The 12,320-nt window shown below is 43.7% G+C and overlaps 1 protein-coding gene across 6 annotated transcripts in view; it reads left to right on the top strand.

Annotated features, from left to right (window-relative positions):
- Positions 1 to 11,240, top strand: part of PRMT7 (protein arginine methyltransferase 7) — a 62,630-nt gene extending 51,390 nt beyond the window's left edge. For 4 of the 6 annotated variants that reach the window (XM_020989286.2, XM_020989284.2, XM_020989283.2 and 1 more), the window contains 7 exons: positions 163 to 210; positions 896 to 985; positions 1,548 to 1,709; positions 2,981 to 3,055; positions 4,136 to 4,296; positions 8,016 to 8,112; positions 11,022 to 11,240. In XM_020989286.2, coding sequence (XP_020844945.2) covers positions 163 to 210; positions 896 to 985; positions 1,548 to 1,709; positions 2,981 to 3,055; positions 4,136 to 4,296; positions 8,016 to 8,112; positions 11,022 to 11,180 — 792 coding nt within the window. In that variant the 3' untranslated portion in view covers positions 11,181 to 11,240. The remainder of the gene's footprint in view (positions 1 to 162; positions 211 to 895; positions 986 to 1,547; positions 1,710 to 2,980; positions 3,056 to 4,135; positions 4,297 to 8,015; positions 8,113 to 11,021) is intronic. The other 2 variants (XM_020989285.2, XM_078149408.1) reach the window with 2 other exon arrangements.
- Positions 11,241 to 12,320: the final 1,080 nt, after the last annotated feature.

Genomic DNA, 12,320 nt, shown 5'->3' with positions numbered 1-12,320 from the left:
GATAACGTGGGCAGTTTTTGGAATAGACAAGTATCTGTCATACAGATAGTATTTCCTAATCTCTCATTTTAGGATGCACTTATGAAGTGTTGGTATTTATAACTTTCTAATGGTATTAAGAATTCAAGCCAGTTGTGACTAATTGCGCATGATTCCCTTTAGGTATTCACAATAGAGAACTCGGCAGTGTCATATCGACTGATGAAAAAAGTGAGTGGATCAGTATTCAGGGGACATGATGGATTTGGTTAGAATGGTGATATGGAGGATTAAACATCTGGCATTGAACTGTTGTTTTTGATTCTATCCCTCTGAAATTTAGAACAAAATGGAGAAACAGGTGACCTGTAGATTATCCTGTTTTCTGCTTGAGTATAAAACTAACATATGGTCCTATATTTTAATTTGTTTTTGGTGAAAAACCTGAGGTTACCTGTTCATACTAAGACTTGTTTCCTTCATTTCACAGAATAGTACTACAAGAGGAGGTAGAACCTTTGCAGTAATAATTCTGTAGTATTTGTCTGAGGAATAGTCCCACTTGGGGAATTAAGTTTATCACATCCATGTCCTGATGAATTTTGCCTTTGTCCTTATCCTGTGGGTGTGGGGGAAGGTATGAAATGTGTCAGGAGATGAGATGGGCAAATTTGAAATTCTTCTCAGAAAGTTGTATTGTCATAAAGAAACTGGATTTGCTTAAGTGCTTACAAGAGCCATTTGTTTTTGAATCATGCTGATTCTTTGGCAGTCTTGTCCTTGACACATCATGATGCTTTTATGCTGAATACACATAAAAGAGAAATTAGTGTTTGGGAAGCAAAGACTGCATTGGGCAGGCCTGTAGATTGAAGTTGTTAAAAAAAACCCCTCAATTCATTTTTTTCTCTTAAAGATTTTTAAGGCTAATCACCTAGAGGATAAAATTAGTATAATAGAGAAGCGTCCTGAATTACTCACCTCTGCAGATTTGGGTGATAGAAAGGTGAGTAATAGTTGCTGTATGTTTGCATTAGTGACCCATAACCTGCTGAAGGCAGTACTCCAAGCCACACCTTTTTGTTTTGACATTTCACTTAAGTGAGGTTTATTTAAGTTACCTAATCTAATTTATTGTATTTCTTTACAAGAGAAGAGAGACTGTAATATGGATGCTATGCTTATGCAAGACTGTTCTAATGAAAAAGTTCCAGTATTGACCAGTCTCATTGCAAATTTCCAAGTGTAACTTTTGTTTGCCCGCCTCTTGTCTTCTGGTAATAGATCTGGCTGTGTTACTTATCCCACTAATACTCTAAAGATTTTTAGCTTAATGTATTAACATTTGTAAGGATGCTAAATTGATAAATAATAGAAACCATCATAACATCAGTTTTTTGCCTTCAGATTATAGAAACGACTCAGAATTTATCATATCTATCGGTCATGTCTATTTCCCTAAAATTGGAAAGTCGTCTTTCCTCCCTGCATGCTTAGGATTTGTGGCTTACACTTGATGCCGAGTCAGAGCAGGCTGATGGTTTCATCTTCTTTTTCTTGTTGTTCAGATCTCTGTTCTTCTTGGGGAGCCTTTCTTCACAACCAGTCTGTTGCCATGGCACAGTCTGTACTTCTGGTATGCAAGGACAGCTGTGACCGAACATCTCGCTGACAGCATCATAGTATTGCCACAAGCTGCCTCCTTGCACATGGTGGTTGTGGAGTTCAAGGTAAACTGCATGGAACAATTTTATTTTGGATAGTTTGGGTTAAGCTGGGGCATGTGAAATTATACATATTGCAGGGTTCTGTATAATAGAATCTTGTTTTTAAGAGCCATTTTCCTTTTGTCACTTTTGTCACTGTGATGTGCATGAGGTAGAACTTGAGTTGTCTTACTTTGCATTTCTCTAATTATTAGTGATTTAGACCTTTTTTAAATGATTGTTGATGGCTTGGATTTCTTCCTCTGAAAACTTCCTCTGCATATCCTTTGACCATTTATCAGTTGGCTCTTATTTTTTAAAGTTTGGCTTGGTTCCCCATCTATTTGAGAAATAAGATCTTTATCAGAGACACTTGCTGTAACATTTTTCCCTCAGTTTCCTGCTTTCCTTTTAATTTTGGCTGCATTGGTTTTGTTTGTTCAACCCCTTTTAAATTTAATATAATAAACATTATTCATTTTACCTCTTGTGATCCTCTCTGTCTCTTGTCTGGTCATGAACTCTTCCCTTATCCTGATATAACATGGAATTTTTTTCCATGTTTTCCTTATTTTCTTATGATGTCACCCTTTATGTCCATATCATGCACTTATTTTGAGATTATCTCAGCATATGTATTTGGTGTGAGATGTTGGTCTATACCTAGTTTCTGCCATACTACTTTCCAGTTTCCCAGCGGTGAATGAGTGAGTTCTTGCCCCAGTGGCTTGAATCTGGGTTTATCAGTCCTTAGGTTACTATGCTCATTTACATCTGTGTATTGTGTGCTAATCTGTCCCCCTGATCTACCGCTCTGTTTCTCATCTAGTACCAGATTACCTGGGTGATCACAACTTTGTGGCATCGTTCCAGATCTGGGACTGCTAGTCCCTCTTCCTCCCTGTGTTTTTTTTCATTGATTCCCTTGATATTCTTGATTTTTTTCTTCTCCAGATGAATTTTATTTTATTTTTTTTAAACTATAAAATAATTTTTGGTACTTTGATTGGTATGGCACTAAATAAGTAAATTAATTTAGGTAGTGTTTTCATTTTTATTGCATTGACTGACTAGGTCTACCCATGAGTAATTAATGGTTCTCCAGTTGTTTAGATTTGTCTTATCTGCTGTTTTAATGAACTTTTTAGGTATTGTACGTTTTGGCAGAGTCAGTTGTGGGCCTACTTGTGGATATGTGATTTTCCCCTTTTTCTCTTTTGGTTTCCTAGTGAAATTACAGACCTGTTTCTAATCAGCTTGGTATAGGACGTGAATGTTTGTTTTGTTGTTCCCAGGACCTGTGGCGGATCCGAAGCCCGTGTGGTACCTGTGAAGGCTTTGACGTTCACATTATGGATGATATGATTAAGGTGGGCACAGTCTGCCGTCTTTAAGTGGTGCTGGAGTAGTCCTGCACTGGTAGTGTCAGCGGAGCTACCCTCCACAGACGGGTATTGAGATGATGTCATGGCTCTGTAGACAGGCACTCTTCCTTTGATCTCCCAGCCCTGGAGGGCAGGTTGGGGTGGGGGGTGTGGAGCCAGCTTCCTGCAGCCCTCCTTGGTTGGGGCAGCCCTGGCCCAGCCAGGCTTCTCTCATCCCCTAGCCCATTTGTTACGTTTGGAGGAAGGGGATATGGGAGGTGCAGCCTCTGCTATGACAGGTGGCAGGAAGCAGCTCCTTAGCCAAACAGAAATGACTCTGTTTTAGGTATTTTGAGACAGAGCCTGTCCCCAGGGCACCCTGGGATAACACTGTGATGGTGGGGAGTTAGGGCAGAATTTTCACTGATTTAAAAGTAATCACTGACAGAAGATGAGTATTTCAGGCCTCATGAGCCACCATCCTTCCTCCTAGCCCCTTCCCAAAATAAGCAGAGCCATAAGGTGACTGTAATGCAGCCAAGTTACTGTCAGCTGTCAGGAAGCCCATAGAGAGAGACTGACAGGGTTGCAAGGAGTACTAATCAAGTTTTGGATTGAAGGAGACCTAAGATTGCGCAGAGTTAACCCTTGGAGGATATCCAGCTGATCTGTTTACTCTAAAGCACTATATGAATGAGAGCTGCAATCATCCAGGTTTCTAGCATGAGGCGCAGGTATGTCAAAGTCTGTATGCTGTTGTCCACGTTGTCTGCCAGGGCCAAGTCTTCCTTTGTGTCTCTGCCGGATCCATCTTGCCTCATCCCTTTTCTATGGACCCTGTTATTTCGAGTCATTGTCATACAGAGAACATTGAAATCAGAGTGAGGAGGATCAGGGTTCAAGTTTCAGCTCTGACCCTTACCTTGTGTGAGGCCGGGGGCAAGGAAGTCACTTCACCTATGAGAAAAGAAAGAAGGATGCCAGCATTGCTTTACCTCATACTGGTGGTTGTGCTGAGAATGTCTGAAAACCTTAAAATGCTGTAGAAATTCAAGCAGTTATGGTTAACTATTCTTTTTTCCTTAGCACTCATTGGACTTCAGGGAAGCCCGGGAAGCAGAGCCTCACCCTCTCTGGGAGTACTCAAGCAGATGCTTGTCAGAGCCCCAGCAGGTTCTGACCTTTGACTTCCAAAAGCCTGTCCCTCAGCGGCCACTTAGTGCCAAAGGCTCCGTCACCCTGCAAAGGTGAGCCAGTCCCCAGAACAGATAAGGTGAGGAAGACTGTTATTGCACAGGGCATCCCAAGAGGTGGAGCAGATTCCTGGTGATTCCTCACCGGCTTCATCTCCCTCTGACAGTGCTTACTTCAGCTTCTCCTCTCTCAGTGACCACTGAGGATATGGCTTTCAGTGCAGTAAGTCTTTATAAAGAAAGACAGTCCCTAGCTTGGGCATAAAGCTTAGACTAAGGCCAGACTCAGACACTGATCCTTCTCAGTGCCTCTCTTGTATGATTTTTATTGTAGGCTCCTGTTCCTCAGTCATAGAAGAATCACATTCTTAAAGGGTTTTTATTTTCACTTTCTCCTCTTATACCTGCCCTGTCCCTAATGGGAGTGCCCTAGTTTGTATGAATTTAGTGCAGGAAGAGCCCATTTTGTGTTTGACCCATAATTTCTGATAAAGATTCAGGAACTTTCTTCTCCAGTAACTTGGCCCATTTTCTTACAACTGCAGAAACATTTTGGTTTTGTCTGTGTGATTGTGCTTTTCAATTTAACCATTTCTTCTACTCTCTAGAGATATGGTAAAGCACGGCTGTTTTGGTTAGCAAGCCATCATGGTGAGATAGAGTTGAGCATGTTCAAACCCATCATAAAGAAGAATTGGAAGCCTGGCCTTTCCTTGATAGAATGTCACCATCCTAGGGGTGGTTTGCTGAACTGTTGGCAAAAGGCCTGGTGGCCAGGTTCTGAGGTGTTATTAGGCAGGCACTGTGGTGCTCCTTGTAGTGACCCCCACAGACAGAGTCCCTGGTGGCGTGGAGCGGTGGTCAGTTCAGCACCTGTTGGTCTTACTACCATAAGTGCTGCTGTAAGTATGTTAGAATATTTGGGGACTTTCTTCTTGGTCAGTCAATGGCCTCCTTGGATTATAAGCTCGGTAATGGAGTCTCTGGTTCAAAGGGTATGGATGGTTTAGCAACTTCATTTCAATAATTACTTAATTTGCATAATTATTAGTATGAATCCTTGTCTTAAAGCTATGAAAATGACCCTGAAGAACAGAGAGCCAGTATAATTGAAGACACTGAGTATTTGAGGAAATACCATTTGGTGCTTCATCCTCCCAGACAGCTTACCTCTGGGTACTTTATTTGTGGGTGTTGAGCTAAAGCGAAACCTAAGAAGAGGGAGGCTGTTGCAGGAAGAGGCCGAAATGGGGTAGAGGATGAGGATGTGGTCATGGCAGAGGAGGACAGGGTGCTAGCAGATGTCTTCTTCCACGAGTGCCACCCAAGTCAGAATGTTTTTTTGTACAGGTTTTATTTAGTGTCAGTTTTAAGGAAACACAAAAGTGGGGGGAAATTGCCTTTCCAAATGGTTGTACCATTTCACAGCTCTTCCGGTTGAGTGGCTTTCTGTTATTGAACGTCGGTCTCTCTTGCAGGGCAGGTCACCTTGGTCTGATCTTGAGCTAGCTCCCTTGCTCCTTGGAACTGCTGAATAGTCCTGAATTATTCACATTTCCTATACTTTGTATTTGAAGATTTTCCTCTTGGTCTTGTAGAATTTATTGTTTCCCAATGGAATTGTTAAATGTAACCGCTATGTGCTTTGGAGTTTGCAGCCTTTTTTTTTTTCTGGAGGTGATCTATGGATTTTTTAAAAATTGTACTTTGTTTTCTGTGTTTAGAAGTTCTGGGCGGTTTCTTGTATTACTTTTGCATTGTGGTATTCAAGTTTTATTTGTTGTCTTCTTCTGGGAGATCTGTAGCATAAGTTGTCTTTACTTATCCTGTCTTTAAGATCAGTATGTTTTGCCTGTATGGAAAGTATGCTTTTAAAAAGGAGACCAACAGAAGGCTATTACAGTAGTCTAATTGAGAAGTGATGAACAATGGTGTTAGCAACATGGGGGGAGAGAGACGAAGGCTGATGAGAAAGAGCTGTGGTGGAGGTAGAATTGGCCAGACTTGGCCACTAGCTGGCCATGGCAGTTGTGGGACCCTAAGAAGTCAAGGGTGATTCCTAGAGTATGACCTGGGTCGCTGTAATGAGGTGATGCCTTTAGCAGAAATAAGGAAGTGTGGAGGAGGGGCAGGTTTAGGGGAAAGATAATTAATTTGTTTTTTGACTTACTGAGTTTGAAATGGTAATGAACTACCCAGGAGATATCCATAAAGCATCTGTTGATGTGGGACTAGGTAAAAAGGCCATAGTGTTTTTTAAAAGAAATGCAGTTATACTACAGAATCATAGCATCTCAGAGTTAGAAAGGACTTTGGAGGTCACATTGTACAACCTTGTACCCAAACAGGAATCTTCTCCAATAATAGGGAATTTGTACAGCTTTTTAAAGTTTGCAAAGCACAGGGCCCCTGGGACCTTCCTATTGTGGTATTCAGACTCCTCTGCATTTTCCCTGGGAAGGTCCTTGGCTATTTAGAAAAGCAGATTATTGGGGCAGCTAGGTGGTGCAGTGGATAGAGCACTGGCCCTGGCGTCAGGAGGACCTGACTTCAAATCCAGCCTCAGACAGATAACACTCACTAGCTATGTGACCCTGGGCAAGTCACTTAACCCCAATTGTCTCACAAAAAAAAAAGAAAAGAAAAGCAGATTATTCCTAATGATAATGAAGTTCACCTTGCCTGTTTTTCTGTTGTGAAGGATGTCCTTTGGTGGGACTGGGCACTAACTGCTCTCTGCCCACTATCACCCTCCAGGCAGGCTTTCTCAGTCAAGTTAACATGTACTTATTAACTTCCTGCTGTATTTTAGGCACTGTTGGGGAGATAAAGAAAGGCCAAAGACAGATGCTGCTTTCAGAGGGCTTACAGTCTAATGGGGGAGATAGCATTTCTTTTTTTTTTTTTTCTGTTTGCTAGGCAGTAGGGTTAAGTGACTTGCTCAGAATCACACAGCTAGTGAGTGTTATGTGTCAGGCTGAATTTGAACTCAGGTCCTCCTGACTCCAGGGCCGGTGCTCTATCTAGTGTGCCACCTAGCTGTCCCCTTGGGAGATAGCATTTCTTTTCAGGGCAAGATGAAACAGAGTCTGAGCAAAACGGCTTTTAGAAAGATTGGAGGGGCAGTTAGATGGCACAGTAGATAAAGCACCAGCCCTGGAGTCAGGAGGACCTGAGTTCAAATGTGACCTCATACGCATAATACTTACTAGTTGTGTGACCTTGGGCAAGTCACTTAAGCCCATTGCCTAGCCCCCCCACCAAAAAAAAAAAGACTGGAGTTCTTAAAGCATTAAGAATTGTCACTATTTAGTTGAATGAAATACTTTTTTACCACATTTGTCTCCATAGTAGTTTCTGCTTCAGGATGTCCCAAGTACTCATCAGAACTGGAGATAGCAAGTGGAGAAAGGAAAGGGCCCTTAAGGCCTGTTGGATGCACTTTTAGTTCTTCTTTTGGGAAATTATTTTTCCAGATGGGTGGGGTTCTCCTGGTACTTTCAAGTCTTGGGGTTATTGACTGCTGAGTGGTGGAGGCCATTGTAGGGTCCACTGTGGTTGACCATGCCCTTCCCTTTCTAGTCTGAGCTTTTTTGCCGTTGTGGAAGAGCAGGAGACCGAGCTCTCTGAAAAAGACTTTTTTTCTGAGGCAGGTCCAGAAGTGACAGGACAAACAAACGTTTTAGGAAATAGATGGGGGAGCTGCCATTTTGGTTTGCTGAGGATCTTTTCAGGCAGCAACTCACACCACTCTTCATGGCCTTTTCTTCCAGGCCTGGAAGGAGCCATGGGGTGGTCCTTTGGATGGAGTACCACCTGACTGCCGAGAGCTCGATCAGCACAGGCCTCGTCCAGAGGCCTGAGGCCCAGGTATCTGGAGGGTTGAGGGGTTTGGTTGGGATAGTGCATGCCTTTATTCATTTCTATAAAACTGTCACATGCAAAGCGAAGGACACGTATTCTTCTGAGTCCTGCTCCTAGGATATGTTTGCTGCACTTGCCTAATCAAAAACTGGCCTTGGAGTGCCTAGTTTCTTTCAAAACTGGTATAAGTGCCCCTTTTTACATGAAATGTTTCTTGATCTCATCACCCTGATTCTCCCATCCGCACCCCCAAATTTACTTTGTTTTTGTTTTGTAAACATTCAGAATATGCTTATTTAGGTACTTAGTTTTTCCTCTGATGGGGTTCACGGCTCCTCCCTTTTGTATCTTTGTATCTTTGTATATGCCTTGCAAGGATAGACACTTAAGAGCTGTTGATTTATTGATTGAGTTACAAACCAGAATGAACTTATCAAAAATAGGTTAGGTGTGTGTTTTTAACCTAGTGGTTATGCCAGTAACTTTATCAGTCACTTTGGCTGTTTCTGTTTATGTGTCTCCCATCCGCCCCTCACCAGTTACCTTCTTCTTCTTTTTTTTTTTTTTTTGCTTTTTGGTAAGGCAGTCGGGGTTAAGTGACTTGCCCAGGGTCACACAGCTAGTAAGTGTCAAGTGTCTGAGGTCGGATTTGAACTCAGGTCCTCCTGACTCCAAGGCTGGAGTTTTATCCACTGTACCACCTAGCTGCCCCGTGCCAATTACCTTCTTGAGAATTGTTGGTTTTTTATGGCCATGGAACCCAGATAACTGGCCAGTAGAAGTGGCACATGACATGCCCTAGAGGCCTATTCTAGATAAATGTAATTTTGGACAGAATACTTTGATGAGCCTGTGAGTTTGATAGTGATAACAATAATAACAATAGAATTTACATAGCACCTTAAGTTTTTCAAAAAGCTTTACAAATATGATCTCACTTGATCCTGACAAACAACCCTGGGAGGGAGGTGCTATTATTATCCCAGTTTTACAGATGAGGAAACTGAGGCAGACAAAGGTAAAATTACTTGTCCAGGGTGACCCAACTAGTGAGTGTCTGGGGCAGGATTTGCAATCAGGTATTCCTCACTCCCAAGCTGAGTGCTTCATCGCTTCTCTCATCTATTTGATGTGGGTGCTGCCTTTACTAGTGCAGATCCCAGTCCATGCATGGGCTTTCCTCCTGGGCAGCTCCTTCATGGAGAATCTGCCCAGTGTACTTACTGCCTCCTTCTTGTGGTCCCTTGTAGGCATCTCCCACCCTTCACATTCCTTGTCTTAGGCACGTGAGCCCTTGGTCTCTGCCTGAGTCATCAGTGACTCAGTGTGCTCTTGTCGAGCCTGCTTGTACCCATCAGATGCCTTTCTGTTGTCCTTTGGACCACTTGCAGTTTGATGGTGATTATTAATAATAATGATAAGCGCTAGCAATTAAATAGTATTTTGAAGTTTGCAATGCCTTTTGCCTAGTGGTTATCTCATTTGACTTTTAAAACAACCCTGGGAAGTAGTACATGCTGTTATCTCCATTGTGTAGTGAAGAAACTGAGGTAGACAGAACTTAAGTGACTTGCCCGGGGTCACACAGCTAGGAAGTGTCTGAGGTCACATCTGAACTCAGGTCTTCCTGATGCTGAGCTCAGCTCTCTGTTCACTGCACCCTGCTGCCAGTTCTTCTGAAGTTCATGATTGCAGACATTCAGTGTTGCCAGGGGGATATTCTGACTGCCATACTAGGAGCCTGTGCCTTTGTTGGCAGCCTCTCTGACATGGATGGCAGAGCTTCTGTGACTTAGCGCATGGTGTTCAAGAGGCGTTGGCCAATTGGTTCTTGCACAGCTCACAAGGGCCTGGTCAAAGTTGGTGCTTTTGTTAATCCACGCTAACCTGCCCCTCCCGGACATGGGGCATGATGGGCTTGGAATCTGAGGAAAACGCATCAGTGTTAAAAAGAAAATGGACCTGTGGGTCAGGTAGCAACCTGAGTTCACTGAAGGGCTGCCCAGTTTCTCTGGGGCGGTTCAGTTCTGTTCTCAGATCATCGGGTTATCTGCAGTGACTGAGAAAGCCGATTGGAAGATGAATGAGAAATCTTGCTCCTTCCTCATGCTGGCTAAGCTCTTGGGCCAAGCACGAGGTCTGGGGACACTGACCCTTCAATCCCCCAGGTCCTCCTTGTGAGGAGCTGGGGACGTCAGATACAAAAAGGAAGTAGCCCTGCCCTCAGAGTGCTTACACTTTGCAATCCTAAATGCATGCACTGAGGAGACACACACATACCCCAGTATGTGTTAAGAAATGCAGACTAAAGAGAGAGAAGTGGTAGTGACCAGGCATGGAGGGGAGATCAGGAAGGCGGAACATCTTGCAGCATCCTGGGGGACATTGGCAGAGGCCCTGAGGGAGGAGAGAGAATGTCCTGTCCAGGAAACAGCCGGCAGCAGGCAACAGGGAGTGGAGAACGTGGGATTGTGGGAGTAGTGAGAAATGAGAGTGAAGGGGAGCGGGGAGCCAGCTTGGAGAGCCTTCGATATCAGGCAGAGCAACTTGTACTTTAAACCACGAAGTCTTGAGGAGCCCTTAAAGAATCTAGAGCAGGGGATGACCCTGTCTGCCTTGGGCTGGTCAGCAGTGGGCAGGAGTGATGGGTAAGGGGAGAGAGCAGATGATGGAATCAGGATCCGTGGAGAGCTTAACCTAATGATGGAATTTACACAGGGTCAGTCGGGGGGGGGGGATGATAATTAACCTCTATTAAATGTAGTAGGGATTAATGTAAAGTCTTTATCTTAAATTGAAAAAAAAAATCAGCTCAGGGTAAACTCCGTCCCTGCCTTGCTTATTGGGTTTGGGAAAAGGGCCTTGGTTATTGAAAAGCTCCAGAACTCATAAAACCTCTCTTTTTTCTCCCACAGGGTGAGTGCTCGTGGAACCCCCACTGTAAACAGGCTGTTTATTTCCTTAATTCTACTTTGGAAGCAAAAACTCAAGACAGTCCCCAGATTGTCACCTATGCCCTTGAGTTTAACCCAAAGGTGGGTGATATTTCCATGGATTTCAGGCTTGTAAGCTAAAATTAATCTGCTCTCCTGGACCTTTTCAGTTACAGAGAAATAAAGTAGCACAAGAGCTGTCATGATGTGTTTTTTTTGGGAAGGGAGAGTTCAAAACCACCCCTGTCTTTTCTTGGGGAGCCCTGATTAGTAAGGAGGAGCTGCCACAGGCTGGACAGAACAAAGGTGACCACAAGAGTGGTGTCCTCACAGCAAGGCCAGAGTCTAAATGAGGTCTGGGGGCTAAGTCTAAAGCCTTGTGGCTCTGGAACGAAACGTGTGAAGCCCAGCCTCCCTTTCCTGTGAAGGGAATGAAATTCAATGTGAACACGAAGAAGAAAATTGCTCTTTAAGATGGAGGGAAGCACAACATGTCAGGTCCCTTTCAAGTAGGAACTGGCTGTTTGACCTTTGGCCTTTCCTCAGGGTCTGTGAGAAAAGGGGACAGGGGTGGGCGGGGTTAGACTTAGATGATGTTTCTCTGACGTTCTGCATCGTCTATTGAAGCATTTTTGGTTCTGTGGTCATTCTAGCTCTGGTGTTCTAGATCAGGCATTCAACAAACAGGAAATGTCTCCTAAGGGTCATGATTGGGGATACAAAGAAGGATTAAAGGCAATCCCTACTGTCACCAAGCTCACGGTCTAGGGAGGGAGACGGCATGCCAACAGCTATGCACAAACAAGATATGGACAAGAGGACTTTGAAGTAATCGGTAGAGAGAGGGCACTGGAATGAAGGCGATTTGGGAAAGGTTTCCTATGGACGGTGGGATTTTAATTTGGCCTTAGAAGAAACCAGGAAGCAGATTTGAGGAGGGCCTGAGGGACAGCCAGAGAAAATGCCCAGAGCCAAGAGATGGTGTGTCCCGTGTGAGGAGGCCGGTATCCCTGGATCCCAGAGCATGTGTGCGGGAGACGCGGTGCGAGGTGTGAGGAGATGGAAAGGGAGGGGGTATGGGGGTGAGATGGGCACCAAGCCGAGGGCTCATCCCCTTCTTTTGTGTCATGGACCCATTCTCGGAATAAGATCTTTAAATTCATGAAATATAAAAGATTGCAAAGAAAACAAGTTATACTAAAATACAGTTCTAAAAAAGTATTTAAAAACAAGATTGTGGATCCCAGTTTAAGAATCCCTGTTCTAGATGTTGACAATTCT

Source organism: Phascolarctos cinereus, unplaced genomic scaffold (assembly GCF_003287225.1).
Source record: "Phascolarctos cinereus isolate Bilbo 61053 unplaced genomic scaffold, phaCin_HiC Scaffold_2;HRSCAF=192, whole genome shotgun sequence".
In the NCBI taxonomy this organism is placed as follows: Eukaryota; Metazoa; Chordata; class Mammalia; order Diprotodontia; family Phascolarctidae; genus Phascolarctos; species Phascolarctos cinereus.
The sequence above is the reverse complement of the archived record's forward strand: the minus strand, read 5'-3'. Positions and strand labels throughout refer to the sequence as shown.